Source organism: Mixophyes fleayi, chromosome 4, assembly GCF_038048845.1.
Source record: "Mixophyes fleayi isolate aMixFle1 chromosome 4, aMixFle1.hap1, whole genome shotgun sequence".
Lineage (NCBI taxonomy): Eukaryota > Metazoa > Chordata > Amphibia > Anura > Limnodynastidae > Mixophyes > Mixophyes fleayi.
This window is the reverse complement of record NC_134405.1, coordinates 34415343-34435229: the sequence shown is the minus strand read 5'-3', so window position 1 is coordinate 34435229 and position 19887 is coordinate 34415343. Positions and strand designations below refer to the sequence as shown.

The following is a 19887-nucleotide window of genomic DNA, read 5'->3' as shown; positions in this document are numbered from 1 at the left end:
ATTGGTGCGAATCATAAAAGTTCAGGGTTTTTAATATATATTGTGGTGACCCACTCCTCTACGCAGTCCAGAAAGATACCTTGTTGCAACGTTTTGGACTAATAACTATATTGTGAGGTGTTCAGAATACACTGTAAATTAGTGGAAATGCTTGTTATTGAATGTTATTGAGGTTAATAATAGCCTAGGAGTGAAAATAAGCCCAAAAACTTGATTTTTAAACTTTTTATGTTTTTTTCAAAAAAAATCCGAATCCAATACCTTAAATCCGAACCGAGACCTTTCGTCAAGTGTTTTGCGAGACAAATCCGAACCTCAAAAATAACGAAAATCCGGATCCAAAACACAAAACACGAGACCTCAAAAGTCGCCGGTGCACATCCCTAGTAATAATAAGAGAAGTGAGACTACATGAAATAACTGAAGGTTTGCTTAAAAAAAAACAATTAACCAATAAAAATACAAACTTTTCTGTATAATTTTCTCAATACAAAAAAACCCCAAAACGTACATTCAGAGACCCGACATTGCTTGAGGACCTCGCACTTCCTTGACATCTAAGCCGATGGGGTAAGAGAAGTGTATTGGTTGGATGGCCACAGCTCCTCTCCAATCAAATGCAGCATTCAGTACACACCTCCTAACGGTGCAGTTTGAATTTCTCACAGAATCACAGTCTCCAGTGCTTGAAGGTCTATTGCTTCTCTTATGACTCACCAATATGCATTAGCTGAATCCAGTAACAGTGTGTTACATTAGGGGGTATTTATTAAACAGCTGGGTTGTTTCAAGGTGGAAAATACCTTTAACATACATATCTTTCATCAGCATTTCCACACATGAAATGAAAAATATATTCTTGAAAGATTCAATCACAACATGGGAGGTGTTGGCCGTCAGTCTGTCTGAAAATAAAGGTATGATACATAAAAAGAGGTAAATTATGCAGCTAGAGGTAAGTAAATAGTGATATTGTGTAAATATCCCCATGTCACCTGGCATGAAATGCTGAATTGAACCCCTTTAAATGCTGATAAATTATATGATCCTTTCTATAATAAGGAACAGGGTCATTCAGGGGTTGGCTGGAAAGTTTTAGCCCAGGGGAGCGAGGCCCAACAGCAGCTTGTTAGGAAGATTTTAAAGGAAAAAAAATAGGTAGCCCAGTGGCCCAAGACAGCCCACCATGGTACCAGCCTGGGGGGGAAGATGCTCCCCTTTCCCCCAGCCTAGCCAGCCCCTGGGGTCATTCCACTCTAAATGATTTAAAATTTGAAGAGTAATCATTTAGTATAGGTCTCACTAAATTTTAGTTGTTTTAATCATGGTACTATGGATGAACCAAAGTAAAGCTAAGTTACAACCATGACCTTTGAAAATCCTGAAATTGTCTTACATTTAAATAAAAAAATAAATAAAGAGCTATAACTGATGCAATAAAAGGATCACTAATCTTTTTCCAAATGATATCACATGAAAGTTTCTGTCGAATTTGAACTGTGGCCTGGTGGGTATCGAATAATAGTCCCTTTATAGTGTTAAAAACTGCTATGATTATTTTGTATATTTATAAATTCATCATTTAATTTGGTTTTGTTTTATAACTTATGCAACAATGGAATATAAATAGCCAACAATGAGTCAGAAGAAAAATAGGTGTTAACAGTTTACACAAAAGCTTGCATTTTATAGAGGTTACCAGCTCATTGTGTTTGAAACAGTTATGTGCTGGAAAACCAAGGTCATTGAGAATACAGAGTCAATATATATGGCAGATCAGTTATTATCATTATTAATTTAATATCCAAAAAACAAATAAAGTGAACTGTGCAATATTGCTACATTATACAATAAGAACAGCATTTCATTAATTATACTTTAGCCTAAAGCACTTAGTATTCCCAGGTGGACTCCCATTCAAGTACTAACCCAGCCCAATCCTGCTTAAGCCAGGTACACACTGCAGGGTTTTTGTCCAATAATCGGCTCAACCAGCCGACATACGACTGCTCGTTTGAAAGTCGGGTCAGTGTGTGTAGGGACACGATGGTTGAAAGTCTGCCCAAATGGACGATTGTCACCTCATTTGGTTGGTCGTACTGTTCAATATTTTTGTTCCAATCTCCTTTCCGTTGTATAGTGTGTATAAACTTCCGACCGATCCATGACAATCCTCCGATATTTCCCCGACCTGGGGGGCGTGTGTATGTAAATTTGTGATGCATGTACCAGTCTCACGTGGTGCGGTATCTGCACATCACTGACTTGTGTTATGTATAGATGTGTATTGCACCTGTCTGGTTGCAGACCATTACACTTGTTTGCATCTATGTTGGGAACCTATTCATATTTACCCTTTATAAACTTATAAATTTATAAACTTTTCAACTTATAAAGTCATATTAACCTTTAATAATTAATATTTGTAAAATACCCAGAATAAATCACACAGTGTTCACGCAACAGTTTTATTGCAGGAAAAAAAGTACATTTTTATTGCAGAATATGACAAGTGAAAAAATAGTATTGCACATTACAGGTATTAGTGGTTTGTGGCAAAACAGTTCCAAACAGCATATACATTTCAACACCATTTTTTTCAAGATTTTACATTTATTTCTTGATTTCTCTTGGGTTTCTATTTCCTTTGATTTTTTTACCTACTTTCGTAGGAAGGAAATAAAAAAATGTTTATCATTAAACTTCTATATCTGTAATTTATATCCAACACCAGAAATACTCTCATTTCCTCACCTTGCGCACTGCTCGAGATCAGTTTATGTTGTGGTCTCTGTGTCGCAATCGCAATAATAGCCGGCTTAACCTCCATGTATTCTGGAAAACAGGCACCATTTTGGTTAATTATAGCAGCACAGGTATGTGACCAAAGCATTTAGTTGTCTATACATGTTCACTGAAATATCTTTGTGTATAACTTCTTTCACATCTTGGTATTCAACATCAATTTTTTCTTGTTTGATAACAAGTGTTACATTAATGGTATCAGTGGTATCTAAACAGCCCTTCTCACCGTTAATTCTTCGTTCTGACAGAAAAAAATCTATGTTAGTAATTCGGCGTTTACATTGCTTCATGTGAAGCTAGAATGAAATAAAGTCTTTCAAACAGGTACACTACACGTGCTACTCACCTTTTTTAATGTCGTTGTCATACTGGTCCAGTACTTTTACCATCATCTCCACCTCTCTTGGGCTCATTGGCTTTGCTCTTTACTCTTCTTGAGCATCTCCATCCCCCACCTTAACTTTTTCAACATTTTTTGCCCTTCCAGCACCATCTCTGACTCTGTCTCCATCTCCATAGCTGTAACTCCCACTGACACCTTCTCCTCACCTGCAACCCCGACTGACACATTGTCGTCACCCGCAACCCCCACTGACACCTTCTCCTCACATGCAACCCCCACTGACACCTTCTCCTCACCTGCATCCCCCACTGACACCTTCTCCTCACCTGCAACCCCGACTGACACATTGTCATCACCCGCAACCCCCACTGACACCTTCTCCTCACACGCAACCCCCACTGACACCTTCTCCTCACCTGCATCCCCCACTGACACCTTCTCCTCACCTGCAACCCCGACTGACACATTGTCGTCACCCGCAACCCCCACTGACACCTTCTCCTCACACGCAACCCCCACTGACACCTTCTCCTCACCTGCATCCCCCACTGACACCTTCTCCTCACTCGCCATCTTCTCACGCTCCTCAGTGCCAGACAGTCTCCTGTCATTTTATACACTCAGACATGGGCGTTCATTTCTGCTGTGGACCAATCAGTAATGATGCCTGCAGAGAATGGAGCAGTCCATTACATACGAAGGGATTTTATTATTAGGGAATAATCATTGCATTGCACTTTACCAGTTAAATATTTTTCTAAATTTTATGTATAATAAACTTTTATTTTATAGGAATGAATAAGGAGACAGTGTTGCCTTCTCTTTTTATGCGGCTTTGGGTGTTAACGATAGTGAAAGCTCTGCCCCTTTATGCTAATGTCTTTGGTATATCGTTACTTGCCCCGCAAATGATGCTTCAGTGTATACAAAATTAAAATCATTGCTCGCGACAACTCAGCTGTAAAAAGTCGCTAACGGGACGGCCACTCATCCCTTTATTGTCTGAAGCAAGGCTAGTGTGTATGCAGCCCATGGACCGAGCGATCGGACCATCGATCAGATGTAAAATCGATCGGCAAAAAAAATTGGTGGAAAATTCTGTAGTGTGTACCAAGCTTAAGATAGCAATGCAATATTTATAAATACTTAACCACAATTTGTAAATTTTCCATAATCTTTTCACTATCGCACTAAGAGGTATCTCTCGCCTACTTATCTATAAGCTAGCTGAGAGCAAACACAAAACTCTAATCACATAAACAATTATCTATGATAATACACTATTATCACACTCAGCCGTGCTGCAGGCAGGTTTACATAAATCGTGCAATACAATTGGAAATGCAGATGTAAATGTTCACGTCTTTGGAATCAGGGAGTGACAAAGATGCTGATCCTTATTACTTGTCCCCAGATAGGATATGCGCAAATACACAATGGATTATTAACCCTGTAACAGAATCTCTCTGAGTCATTGTGCTTGACAAGACACAAAACATTATCAGCAATTACACGGTTTTTTATTTTTTCCTTGTAGAATGATGTATTTCTCATGTAGGTCTATTAAACAACACTCTCTCTTTCACATAGGATTTCTCCAAAATGGTTGTAGAAACTTGTGTAGTAAATCTTGGCTGTTCCGTCCTTTTTCCTATGATAACGCAGCTCACTGTCTCCTGCTTTGTAAACTGTATCACAATTCACAACAGTAATGCTTTCCACTGAAAAGGCTTTGCTTTTAGAGTTTTACACACGCTTACCCTTTAATATTTCTGTCCCAAAGTATCTATCTATCTATCTATCTATCTACATTATACGGACAAAAGTATTCGGACGCTTGACCAATATCTCAACAGGGACTATAATGACATTGTGTACAAATACACATGGTAATCTGGAGTTGGTCCCCCTTTGCGATAACAGCTTGCACCCTTGTTGGAAGTCTTTTCACAAGATGTTGGATTGTTTCTGTGGGAATTTGTGCACATTCAATCTGTGGAGCATTTGAAAGGACAAGTACTGATGTTGGACAAGAAGGTCTGGCTCGCAATCTCCATTCCAGTTCATACCAAAGGTATTCGATGGAGTTGGATCAGGCTCTGTGTCTGTCAAGTTTTTCCACACTGAACTCAAACCATTTATTTGTAGTCCTTGCTTGCACTAGGGCACAGTCATGTTGGAATAAGATAGGGCCTTCCCCAAACAGTTGCCACAAAGTTGGAAGCATAGCATTGTCCAAAATGACTTGGTATGCTGAAGCATTAATATTGCCCTTCACTGGAGATAAGGAGCCTAGCCCAAACCCTGAAAAACAGTCCCATAACATTATCCCTCCTTCACCAAATTTCACAGTTGGGATAATGCAGTCAGGCAGGTAAAGTTCTCCCAGCATCCGCCAAACCCAAACTCCCCCATCTGACTGTCAAACAGAGAAGTGTAGTTCATCACTCCACAGAACACATTTCCACTGCTACACAGTCCAGTGTCGGTGTGCTTTACACCACTCCATCCAATGCTTGGCATTGGCCTTGGTGATGTGAGGCTTGCTTGCAACTGCCTGGCCATGAAAACCCATTCCATTAAGCTCCCGCCACACAGTTTTTACGCTTGCCTTAATGCTAGTAGAAGTTCGGAACTCTTTAGCTATGGAATCAGCAGGGCGTTGATGACTTTTATGCACCATGCGCCTTAGCAGTTGTTGACACCGCTCAGTGATTTTACATGGTTTTCCGTTTCATGGCTGAGTTTCTAAATGCTTCCAATAATATCACTTACAGTTGACCGTGGAATATCGAGCAAGGATGAAATTCCAGAATCCGTCTAATTGCAAAGGTTTCACCCTATACCAGTACCACACTTGAAGTCACTGAACTGTTCAGAACAACCCATTTTGTATTACAATTGTTTGCAAATGGAGACTGCATAGCTAGGTGCTTGATTTCGTACACCTCTGTCAACGGGTCTAATTGAAACACCTCAAGTCAATAATTCACAGGTGTGGGCAAATACACTATATGGACAAAAGCATCTATCCCTGCACTATACCCTTGATACCAAAGCATAGTCCTGCAAAAGGCTTTTTGCAAATAAATGTTCAGGTTTCCCCACCAGTTCCCTCTCTTACTAACAGTAAAACAAACAAGGCTCAGTCCATGTAAATAAGTAATATAATAATCAGTTGTTACTTATCCCTCTAGTCTCCAGCATCCAATGGCAGCATGGCATCACTCGGGTATGGAGTCTGGCTGCTTCCTACATTGCTCTCCAAATGGTCTCTTCTTCTCCTCTCTTCACTTCCCCCTCCAATCTCTTTGTCTCACTATCTGGCGGATCTATCACCAACTCTACTCATCGATTCTCTCTCTCTCTCTCTCTCTCCTTCTCCTCTGCCTGGCACACACATCCTTCTCTCTCCTCTCTTAAGCTCTGCCTTTCTTCTCCGTGACATCCCTTGTTCATTTTCCCACACTGCACCTCCTCTGCATGACTATGATTGTCAGATCTCCTCCCCAAACTGGAAGTTGTAGTTCTGTTTCAGCTGTGACCCGATCATTTGTGCATGCGCAGTCCTTCTTGGACGCTGGCGCTACACTTGCTAAACAATTTTTCTAATTTACAAGTGTGTTATTAATATATTCTGATTGTACTTTCACCTGGTTTGTCGTGTTTCTTATGTACAGGTATCTGTGTAGCTCCACCATGTGAGATCGTAGCCTTTAAGGATTTCTTCATCGACCTAAGACTGCCCTATTCTGTGATGCGGAACGAGCAGGTTGAAATCCGGGCAATTATATACAACTATATTGATGAAGAATTAAGGGTAAATAAAAACAAAGGCTTGATCCCATACACACATTGAAATACTGCGTAGCAGAGAACTAAATTAAATTGTGATGATTTAATAAACCATATTTGTGTCCACATTCAGAGGTATCATCTTGTGTGTTATAATCATTACTGATGTCAATTTATATTTATTCAAATGGTAAAGCAGCCAGACCCTATTTTGTGCCTTTTTGCTTACCAGTCTATAAAGGCAAAAAATAATTAGGACTGTTGCACCTCTGTAACTGTTTTATTTGTGGCACTCGCATACTTAAATTCATTCTGCACATGTACAACATCCAATTAAAGCACATAAGAAGCAATATGCTGACATTCAGCATATCATATAAGGCATAAATCTGTGACTCACTAAGGAATATTCATGTGTATAGGAATACTCCTGAATATGAATCTTCAGGATTAAAATTCTCTTACTTTTACCTTTCTTGCAGCTTTGATTACCTGTTGTTCTCTCTAGCTTGTATTTGCATCTTCATTGTCATCTAGTTGGCTCCTGGAAAGTTGGAGCCCTGAAATTAAATTATAATGCAAAATATTAACAAACCCTGAATGACTAGGCTCTTTAGTTCAAACAAAACACTCCATTATGGCCAGATAAAACAACAGCATAGCACGGGCGTATATAGGCAATAAAATATATTAAATTGTGTTGTCAAAGAGCTATAATCCAATACTAACATCTACTTTTTTTTACTTAGCATTCGAGTGACCACTGAGAAAGCAGAGAGCATCCATGTAACCGCCAGACAATACAGAGAACATCCCTTATATCTGCCACACAATACAGAGATCATCCTTTATATCCGCCACACAATTTCAGAGATCATCCCTGTGCCCGCCACACAATACAGAGATCATCCCTTATATCCGCCCCACACAATACAGAGATCATCACTGTAACCGCCACACAATACAGAGATCATCCCTGTGCCCGCCACATAATACAGAGATCATCCCTTATATCCGCCACACAATGCAGAGATCATCACTGTAACCGCCACACAATACAGAGATCATCCCTGTGCCCGCCACACAATACAGAGATCATCCCTGTGCCCGCCACACAATACAGAGATCATCCCTTATATCCGCCAAACAATGCAAAGATCATCACTGTAACCGCCACACAATGCAGAGATCATCCCTGTGCCCGCCACACAATACAGAGATCATCCCTGTGCCCGCCACACAATACAGAGATCATGCCTCCCCTCCACAAAGCTGTTCCCTTCATACAGCCCTTATCTGTCTTTTATACAGTTCCTATCTGTCATTTATACAGCCTCCTTCAGAAATTTTTATACCCCTTCTGCAATTTTTATAGCACTTTTATGTCATTTTTATAGCCCCCTTCAGACATTTTTATAACCCCCTTATGCAATTTTTATAGCCCACTCCTGACATTTTAATACCATCCCCCACTAATATTTAATGTGACCCAGCACCTGTCACTTACCTTCCTCTTGTTGATCAGGCGCTGCTTCTCTCGCTTCCTCTCCATATTGATCGGGACAAGACAGACAGCCTGACAGCAAATGCAACTGCTGTCAGTTGCCTGGCAATGCGGCTGCAGACGGTTCTTACTTTGGTCTAACGCGCTGTGGTAATCCCACAAGACCAGAACCACGGCTGCACTGACAGGCAGCTGACAGCATTTGCATTTGCTGTCAGGCTGCCTGTCTCCAATAGAGACTGTCAGGGCGCCCCCTTTAGACTAGGGGGGGCCCGACTATGCCAGTCAGCTACCGCTACCGATTTTTAAAATAAATAAATATATGTGTGTGGGGGGAATGTAACTCAGTCGACACTACGCCCTCCACCCCCAGGATCCAGCGCTCCAGGCTGCAGCCTGATCAGCCTATTGGTTGATCAGACCCTGGGTTTAAGAAACGTTTCCCCTCTGTGGTCTTCTTACAGGTGCTACATTATGTCTACTAATAGGACTACAATCTCATATTGCATGTATTTCTGGGTTCCAGGTACGAGTGTCCCTATCTTACAATGAAAAGTTCTGCAGCCTTTCCACACCTTCAAAGAAGTACACCCAAGAGGTGAAAGTAAAGCCAAACTCCTCCTTTGCAGTTCCGTTTATCATTGTGCCGCTCTTTGTGGGAGAGCTTGATGTTGAGGCGAAGGCCTCGGTCTTTGGAGAACTTGGATGGGATGGTATCATGAAGCCACTGAAGGTTGTGGTGAGTAACTGACAATGACATGGTTTAAGATAAAGAAATAGAGTCATTAAGGAACGCATACTGAGTGCAACGTGTGTTTGTTTTAAAACGTATATAAATTGGCTCTGCATACACCCGAAGTCAAGACGAAACTGATCTGAATATAAGTATGGTGATGACTACCATAAGCATTAATGATAAAATATGAGAATAAAAAAAGTTTTGCTTGATTTATTTTTTATTTAATTGAAAATCATTTATTAGGATGTTATTGTCTACTGTACATAGAACACATTTTTATAGTTGGTCCTGATTGCAAACACATGTTTTAGCATATATACTCCGCCATCACTAGTGTTTGGGACTTAACCTAGTCCTCTAGCTGGAGCAAGAGATATGGCAGAAAAAAATGCACTGCTGCACGCGTCGGATTTTGACTTGAACGTTGCTGCACAGGAACGCCCCTTACTCTACATTGTCTAAATGCATCCGCCCCTACCCCACACAATCCCTCCCTAAAATTGGAAGATGTTGTAAGTGTGTTTTAGGCTCCGAGGCGACCTGGCCGAGGTTGCTTTCCTTTGCGTCTAGTCTGAATGTGCGAACGATACGTACAAAATCGACAGATGCGCTACCTAATGACTCAGGCCCATAGTTTTTATATAAACAATATGCAGTATAGTGCTTTAATACAATTATTTCATTTAATGGAAATGAAATGCATGAAAAATGGGGTGCAGGAGGGTTATGACCACATGTTACAAAGAAACATTAGCAATGTTACCAAAACATAGTTCTTGTTATTATAGCTACTTTAAGCTGCAGTTTGTATTTCACACAATTCAAGCTTTACTCTTTATAAAAACAAGGAATGTTAGTTCAATAGGCTAAGCTGACAAACTCAGGCCACCGTCTTCCCCATTGGTCAGACCTGAATTCAATATAAACATGGACATTGGTATGCATTTCATCTGGGTTGTAGCTATATACAATTTTTAATAGCAATGACTCCCGAGCATTAGCAGCTTCATTAGACATTATTGTTATTATTATTATCCTTTATTTGTTAGGCGCCACAAGGTATCCGCAGCGCCGTACATAGTACAAACAGTAAACCATACAGGGTGAAACAGTACAGACCAGTAAAGACAAAGTATCTAAGGAAAAACCTGATAATGAAAATATGTGTCTATTTTTGCAGCTAGCCCATCCTCTTACACATCATACAAGAACTCTTATGTAGATCCCTACAGCATACAACATTCACGGGCAGTTCAATATAGAATTGTGACCCTATTGTGGTCTAAGCATGATCACCTCGAATGTGCTGTAGAGTAGTGGTTGACGTTGAAAATTAGAAGTTGCGATATGCAAATTTAGAAGTGGTAGTATGGAAAGTGTAAGTGAATGGAATTTTATAGTTTTACAATGAAGACTCTAGGAGAAGTGGCGTTATGGCATACTACCATATACCAGCCGACTCCAACCACTGCTGTAGAGTCAAAGAGGGAAAGCACGGACCCTCTGTGTTCCTTCAAAAGCCATCAAGCCATCTTATTAAAGCACCAGTACAGATGGATAACTACTCATTTTTATATTTACAAACTCTGTAAAAAAAGAGGTATAAAGAGGTATGTACACTAGGAGAGGACAACCTTTAGGTATTGTGGGATTGCTAGTGTGGTGTCATATCTGAAGGTTTCCAATTCCAAAAACAACGTTATTGTCAACACAAAAAAACCTGCTTGTGTAGAACAGAAGTTGACATTGCCCCTGTGCACAACAAGATACACTGTATTCACCAGCCCTGCATCTACTTTCAATAATTATCACACTATTAACTCTTATGTTTACACTGCTCCATAAAGCTTAGTTCACTGATTCAACTGCACCTTACTTAGCAAGCAAGAAAAGCCCTCACTCCAATCAACTCTACCTCTCAGATGGCACTCCTCTGCAAATGCTGCTTAATTCTTGATCTGCACACATACGCATTTTGGCATAAATATAGGTCAGGGGTCAGGGAACAATTTTACCTTTTACCCCAAAATATATTTAGATACGTCAACGTTACCCCCTTGATTTGAAAGGAAGGAAATCATATATTATTAATTATTGGAATTCAAAATTTTATTGAATCTATTCAAAATTTCTTTGGAAGCTTCAACTTCAAAACTTCAGGTTTTGGAGAAATTATGTTGCTTCATTTTTGATATGAGAGCATCAATATTTGGGCATTTTGATGTCAGAGAAATTTGGATACAGTCTTCAGCGTCCAATCGATTTCTCTGCTTTTTTTATGTTCTTTAATGAGTGGAAAATCCTCGTTCGCAAAGGTAGGTTGTTGCAAAAGGCAGCAACTTTTTGACTGCCTCCTCATGTACAATTTTGATGCCTTTGCAGTAGAGATGAGCGGGCTTGGATTTCGCTAATCCGAGCCCACCCGAACAGTGCGGATCCGACGGGATCCGAGCACTGTTCGGGAACTTCCGGCCGCCAAATGCATCCAAAACGAGGCTATGACATCCAAGTCTCGCGTCGGATCTCGCAAGACTCAGATCTCATAAATGCCCCGCTCGCGGCCGCCATCTTCATTCTCCCTGTGGTTACTGAAGAGGGAGGTTGATGTGCTCTGTCCTGCTGATAACTTTACAAAAGTGGTGCTTTGTCCTGCTGAGTGCATTAGTACTTTGTCCAGTGCTCTGTCCTGCTGATTTATTTAGTCTAGTGGTGCTTTGTCCTGCTTAGGACAGTAGTACTTTTCCCAGTGCTCTGTCCTGCTGAGTCCAGTGGTGCTTTTGTCCTGTATTTGTTTCTGATAAGTCCATATCAATTTGTTAATTGGCCAAAAATCTCTTAAAAAATTAAAAAAAAATCTCCAAAATAAAAAAAAATAATAATAATTGAAAAAGTATAAAAAATATTATAGAGCAATATATTCTTGCAGTCCCAAAATAGAGGACCTGCCATTTCTATTACTACGTTCATTATTTCTGTAGTTCCAAAAAATAGGAACTGCCAGTTCTATTACTACGGTCATTGTTTGTGTAGTTCCAAAAAATAGGAACTGCCAGTTCTATTACTACGGTCATTCTTTAAGCAGTTCCAGAGAATAGGTACTGCAATCTATATTACATTTAATACGTTCAATTTTTAAGCAGTGCAAGAGAATAGGTACTGCAATCTATATTACATTTACTACGTTCTTTCTTTAAGCAGTTCCAGAGAATAGGTACTGCAATCTATATTACATTTAATACGTTCATTCTTTAAGCAGTTCCAGAGAATAGGTACTGCAATCTGTATTACATTTAATACGTTCTTTCTTTCATTATGTAGTTCAAAAAAGGAGTAACTGCCGATTCTATTAATACTTTCTTTATTTCAGTAGTTCCAAAAAATAGTAACTTCCATTTATATTACTACGTTCTTTGTTTTTGTAGTTCCAAAAAAGAGTAACTGCGAGTTTTATTACTACGTTCTTTCTTTCTGTAGTTCCAAAAAAGAGTAACTGCGATTTTTATTACTACGTTCTTTCTTTCTGTAGTTCAAATAAATAGTAACTTCCATTTATATTACTACATTAATTGTTTGTGCAGTCCCAAAAAAGAGGAACTGCGGTCTTAACATCTATGTTGGTTTTAGACGTCCATCCGGTGTCCGCCATCTGTGCAGTGGAATTCAGACCTGTTGAGGGTGATATATTGTGGCCCCGGTACCAAATTGGGTACCGGGGCCACTCCACTACGCAGTCCAGATAGATGCGTATCAGATATTAAACTACATTCAGTGTTGGGGCAAATCCAAAAATAATTAAAATGCACTGTCATGATCGCAAACAAGAGGTATTGACACGCTAGAACTCCACCCTCTATATGCTGCAGAGGATGGAGGAGCAGCCATATGTTCAGTGGAATTGAGACTAGTTGAAGGAGGTATTGTGGCCCCGGTACCAAATTGGGTACCGGGGCCACTCCACTACACAGTCCAGAAAGCTACCGCGTTGCAACGTTTTGGACTAAAAAGAATAGTGTGAGGTGTTCAGAATAGACTGGAAATTAGTGGAAATGATTGTTATTGAATGTTATTGAGGTTAATAATAGCGTAGGAGTGTAAAAAAAAAAAGAAAAACTGGATTTTAGCGCTTTTTATGCTTTTTTAAAAATAAATCAGAATCCAAAACCCTAAATCAGAACCAAAACCTTTCATCAGGTGTTTTGGCAAAACAAATCAGAACCCAAAACCTCAAGCTAATCAGAACCCAAAACCCAAAACACTAAAAGTGCCCGGTGCACACCCCTACTTTGCAGCTGTTGACATCCAAAAATATGATAGAAATGCTTTGTTTTCAAATGCAATACGTGCTTTATTATAGCATCCAAGCTCAAGAAGTGCCTCTGCCAACCCTTGAGGCTCTTCTGGTACAACAGCAATTTCACATTTAAAGGGGTCTACAATCTAACTGACAGCATGTGAATCGGCAGCATTACCCCCAGGAATTTCATTTTTACCCCATTTGGGGTAATTTACCCCTGTTCCCTGACCACTGATCTAGGTGCACCTACAGCATGTAAAAAGAGGCGGTTGTCACCACCAAAGAGGATTTATACTCTGTGCAGATGATCCTCACAACCTTTTATAAACAGGGCCAGTGCTAGACTAGTAGTGTATATTTCATATAACTGAAGGGATAAATCAAAGTGTAATGTTTTGACGTGTGTGTCACATTTTTGACCCAGGCGCAGCCAAAAGCCAGCATTTATAACACATTGTAGTACAATATTTCATCACATATCAGTAGACTTACCTAATTCTACTGATAATCTTCCCATTTAATCAGTGCTTGGGTCCGTTTAATTACTGCTGCCTCAGACCCTCAGTGTCACAGCTATGAGTGTAAGATTATCGTATATGGAAGGGCTCACTTGATTTGTGTTAATAGGAAAAAGAGGACTTGTGAAAGTAGGTAAGATGGCACTGAGTGGTGTATATTATGGAGGGGGATTTGGTCACACAGAGTCCTGCAGTTAGGGATTTGCCTGGTCCCAATCTAAGGATAGTCTGACCGAGGGTCTACTGATAAAGCTGCAGAATAGCCTATAAGATGGTGTCAGGAGGTACATGAAGGCAGGAATGGTTCTTGTAGCTATGAAGAGCTTTCCCTCAACAGCTACATAGGCTCTGAAGCCAGACTACCTTTGCACCTGTACAGCAGACATCCAACCGCCTTCTCCTCCACTTTCTCCCCCAGGAAGGCCAGCACAGTGTGGCTGTGCCACAGGGAAAATAAAAACACTAAATAAATGAAATGATGGCACATTCAGTACACTGTTAATGAGCAGGCAAAAACAAAATCAAAGAGAAGAAAGTAAAAGAACCTCCGCAACAAAAGCTAAAAATTTAACGGAACAAAACCCATACAGTAAACTTTTTGTAAATGTCATATTTTCATTTGAGAGCGTTGTCAGCAACTTCTGAATATTTTACTGGTTTAGAAGCTTTTTATGACTCTTAAGGAATAAGAGCTGAGGGATGAAATAAGCCTGAAGGCAATTTAAAAGCTGAGGATGTATCATCAAACTGGATTATTCTCTGGGGTTAATAGTTAACTATGGAGTACGCCCATCTGTTGTCATAGGGGAGGGGTAGACAGGGTCTATAAGTTGGATGGGCAGAGAATTAAGCAGTCTCTGCAGTCTGAACGTTGCCCACCCACCCTCCCTGGTTGGTGGTACTTGGCAGCACGCATACAGGGCTGGCTGCTAATCGAGTTAATGCTCGGGTATTGGTATGCTGGCACGGCTGGTGGTGATCCTGGATGGAGAGTGGCCGGAAAACGCAGTGCAGTAGACGGCCTTTTTCGAGTGAATCGGCTATAGTCTTGGTACAGGTACTGCCCCTGTGGGTTGCCCTGTGGTTGCTTTCCGTCTAGCCCAGAGGATGGACAGGTTCTGTAAACTCGGGACGCGGTGTCCCGCTAAGGTAGATATGTACACCTAGGGTGTGATTGGTTGTCCCCCACTTGAACCCGCGGTTTGATTGATTGTCCCCCAGTTAATAAGGTCCTATGGTTAATGATGGGACAGTTGGGTTTGCTGGGGGGATGTCGAACTGACTGCGCTCTTCTCCACCACCATATTTAAATAAACTATTTAAATTTGACACACTCTTGTGTCAGTTATTTAAGGTTATAGTTAAATAAGAGTAAGAAGGTAAAGGAAGTCAGGATATCAGCCATTAAGCCTTTTAAATTAATTAAAATCCCTGTCTTCTTCAACATGTGGTATTTTTTGCTTCCAATTTAATGTTTTTCGCTTAAATTTTAAAATGTACTAAACAGAAAATATAGGGGTATGTGTTTTTCAATATATTTCTGCTTTATAATTACTCTTGATATCCTTCCTGTTTCAGCCAGAAGGGGTTCGTAAGACAGAGATTCTAACTTCGGTGACACTGGAGCCAGAAACAAGAGGGAGGAGTAGGTGCACCTCTCGTTTAGTTTGAGTATTTGTGGAGGAGCGTGTGTGTGTGTGTGTGTGTGTGTGTGTGTGTGTGTGTCTCTTGACGGCCCGAATCTATGACTTCATATCACCCTCTCATTTCTCATGCAAACAACATCATTTCTTTCAGAACATTTTAAGATATCTGAGTTATGAAATTAAATTTCATCACTATTTTAAACAATGGCAGCAAGAAAATGTCAGTTTTCAACATTCATTTTACTTAGAGTTCATTTAATATTACCAAAAAATCCCCAAATTTTATATAAAAAAGACCATTTCACAATGGGGGTATATTTACTAAACTGCGGGTTTGAAAAAGTGGAGATGTTGCCTATAGCAACCAATCAGATTATAGCTGACATTTTCTAGAATGTACTAAATAAATGACAGCTAAAATGTGATTGGTTGCTAAAGGCAACATCTCCACTTTTTCAAACCCGCAGGTTAACAAATATATCCCCAGGGCTGTTTCCACCAGACTTATGATCTAACATTTACCTACTGTTCTCTTTGGGCCATATGTAAAGTTAGACACAATTTAAACTTAAAATGTAAGTGTAACTTGCGTCTTTTAAAATATGCATTTTACTTTCTATCCAGAACTGTACATTTCAGTAATATATGCTTAAAGTGTATAACATAGTATGGGCTGTAAGGGTAAGAAATAAATAAACAGAGATAAACTTGTGGGCTCCCCCTACTAAAATGTTCAAACCAGCCCTTGTGCTGGTTTTGGCAAAATAGGGGAATGAAAAATGTGTGGTCCCCAAGATGCTGCCAATACCAGCAATGAAAAAACAATAGCAACTAAAAACTAGTACTATTTAAACCCCCCAATAATAAGCGCTAACAAAGAGAAAATAAATAGTGAGTGCACACAAGAGAGTGAAAGACAGCATTTTTTATATTTTTGCCATTTTTTAATATGTAACTTTATTATACACGATGAAAATAATAGCTACACATCTATTAAGAGACATTAGAAGTAGGTTAAATAAAGACTGCACTAGATTTGAAGATGTGTAAGTCGCTTCTGGTCAACATCAATGAATGGTAGGCAGGAAATGTTACACTCACAGGTGTGGAACCATTCCATGGCTAACTGGACGAAATGTAAAGCATAGTCCAGTCTGATTTATCTTGCTGGATCTATGCCTAATTGCTGCTCCAAAACATACTGGTAGGTTAATTGGCTGCTATCAAAAATTGACCCTAGTCTCTACCTCTCTGTCTGTATGTATATGTCTATGTCTATGTGTGTGAGTGTGTGTGTCTATATTAGGGAATTTAGACTGTAAGCTCCAATGGGGCAGGGACTGATGTGAGTGAGTTCTCTGTACAGCGCTGCGGAATTAGTGGCGCTATATAAATAAATGATGATGATGATGATGATAATGATCCAGAACACAATTTGCCCTTCACTAGATCACAGTATACAAAAGATCATATTTGCCTATTTTTTGGACCTCCCCTCCTGGATCTCACAGAGGGTAGGCCCAAGTGGGAAGTGCAGGGGGCATGATGATGAGATTCACATTATCATGGACTCTTCCCTAATGAGCAATGTGACTATTTGCATACCTCATGCAGTGGGGCAGGGCCTTTTGAATAGCATCATCAAACATCATCAAGCTTTCTGTAGCGAAATGGGCACGACCTGGGCGGGAGTTCTGCTCTCTCTGTAGTCCAGGAGAAAATACGGGAAACTCTAGGACAATCTGAAAGATTGGGCAAGAATGCAACAGGCCCCAATCAAGCTCAGTGAAGGTTACACTGCCATTCACATCCATATGTAGTATGCCCAACCTATGCCAGTATATAATCTTTTCCATCAATCACAGAATAAAATATACCCATTCTTGCCAGTAGTAAACAGTGACGAAAAATCTCTACTCTGAAGTGATAGGCTGAATTCTCATTATTAACTTAGTCTGCATATGGGTTGTCTGCTTTACATATGGCTAACTAAATAACAAAAGATGATATTCTCATGATACTATCCATTTACAATGTAACACCTGTCTTTTCCTTCACACGCCAAAATATATCATTTTTGGTTTTTTTTAGGTGGAGAGCAGATAGTGAATGTCCGATCTCTCACTAATAAGAACATTGTACCAAAATCGGAAACTAGGATCATCATCAATGTGCAAGGTTAGACTCTGACATGGACTGTCCACTTGCACAGTTTTGTCCCTGGGAGGAACTAGTACCGCTATGTTTGAGCATAATATATGTGGGAGAGCAAGTTGTTAAAACAATTGAAGCAACAACGGCAGATGCTTAGGAGCCTCTGAATTTCAGCCCTAACTTAACACAGTTCTTCCTTCAGAGCAAAGGTTGACAACATGTAGCCCAGCAGCAGGTGTGGAACTTCGGTCTGAAGAACCACCTCTTCTATTGCAACCATGGCAGCGCTCAACTTTGCATATAAACTAGTAGGATACTTGTTGAATCTGTCTCTGATTTGTATAGAATATTAGTGTGAAAAGAGAAAGAGAATGGAAAGTAAAATATATTGAAATGAATTCCTTAAGTAGAAAGTGGATTTATTTTTATTTTTGAATGAGTACATCTATTGAGTATAAAGGTTCTAATATGCCCCATTACATTTTTTGGGGAGCTATAAATGCTTCTTTGAAATCTTTTCCCTCTTTGGTCGCTACTCTACAGTACATGGGGCTTGGGATTAAAGTAAAGGATAAACAATCCCCACCCTCTTCTTCTGATCATACAGTAGAGCCACTCAAGTGATTTGATGTAGAAATTAAAGGTCTCACTAAGGGACTGATTCATGTCTGAATGGAAGTTCATTTGCTTTTACGTATCTGAATTTGCTTTATGTATGCACCGGAATGGAACTTACACCACTGAATGCAATTGCATGCAGTTCCTGTCCAAATGCAAATGACACGATTGCATTGAATACAGATGCAGCCAACTCACATCCTGAGCATCTCGATAGTATGCTTTTTTTAACCATATCATATACATCAGCTGCAGGGAAGGTGCAAGTTCTGTCTGATAGCAAGAGAAAGCTTGTTAATTGGAACTGCATATATTTCGCTACCTGCCCTGACCTCTACCTCGCTTAAATAATTCTGCTGTCTTCTCCTGCTCCAGATCTTTGCCTGTTTATTACTCTATATTTACCCTTGCCTGTCTCCTGCTGCCAACATCCAGGTTGGTGACTACCGCCTATCGAGTTCTGTCCACTTCACCGGGCAAGTGACAAATCAATAACTGCTATTCCCTGAACTTAAGTCTTGGGGCAACTGAGTAGTGTGGAACATATCAAGTTCCTTGTAAAGGGGGCTGCTAAAGGTGAAAATCTCGAGAAGCAGTAAAGGCAGTTGGGGATCTAATGGATGTTTAAGTCATTGGAGGGTTTTGAAGAGAGACAAAGCTGAAGAGGAACAGGAACTGAAGAAGAAGTTTAGTCATAATGACCTATTCAGCAGAGATTTCAGGGGGGACAGACATTCGTCAGGCTAGACAGAGAGAAGAAGATTTAAATAATCAAGGTGGATGATGACAAGAACATGGACGATGGTCTTGGCGGCATCCAAGGAGAGAAAAGGGTGAATCTTGGGAATGTGACAAAGATGGAGTGTTATCAGCATAGAAGTGATATTGGAGGTCAAAGGAGCAGATAAGTTAACCAAGAGAGGAGATGTAAAGACAGAAAAGGAATGGGCCAAGAAAAAACCTTGGGGAACAACAGATAGAGGGACAGGAGGGGAGTAGGTACCCGAGGAAGGGACACTTAAAGAATGATTATAGGTAGGAGGTAAACCAGGAAAGGGCATTGGTGCAAAGGCCAAGGGAGTGAATGGAGCCAAGGAAGTGAGGATGGTCAACTATGTTAAAAGCAGCAGAGAGGTAAAGGAGAAAAAGCTAGGAGAACTGAAAATTTGACTTAGCCAAGAGTAGATCATTAATCACCTTGGTGAGGGCAGTCTTGCTGGAGTTGAGAAAGTTGAAGACTGATTGTAAGGGATCAAGGAGGGGGTGAACAGTAATACCGCTATGGTGTGGTAGCTGAAGATAGAACCAGGGTCGCAGTATGATTTCTTGACAATGGGCATGATGGTCGAGTGATTGAAGGTAAAAGGGAACATGTCTGTAGACAGAGATAAGTTGAAAAGGTGAGGTAGGTGACTATAAGTGTTAGTGGAGAGAGAGAAGAGGAGGTAGGACAAAGCATGTTCAAGAGAAC

At 40.2% G+C, this 19887-nt stretch overlaps 1 protein-coding gene across 1 annotated transcript in view; it reads left to right on the top strand.

Annotated features, from left to right (window-relative positions):
- The window catches only part of LOC142151178 (venom factor-like), a 172695-nt gene that overhangs the window by 96817 nt on the left and 55991 nt on the right, over window positions 1-19887 (top strand). The window contains exons 19-23 of the mRNA XM_075206544.1: window positions 829-917; window positions 6829-6968; window positions 8974-9186; window positions 15577-15643; window positions 17736-17822. Of these exons, the coding sequence (XP_075062645.1) occupies window positions 829-917; window positions 6829-6968; window positions 8974-9186; window positions 15577-15643; window positions 17736-17822 (596 nt within the window). The remainder of the gene's footprint in view (window positions 1-828; window positions 918-6828; window positions 6969-8973; window positions 9187-15576; window positions 15644-17735; window positions 17823-19887) is intronic.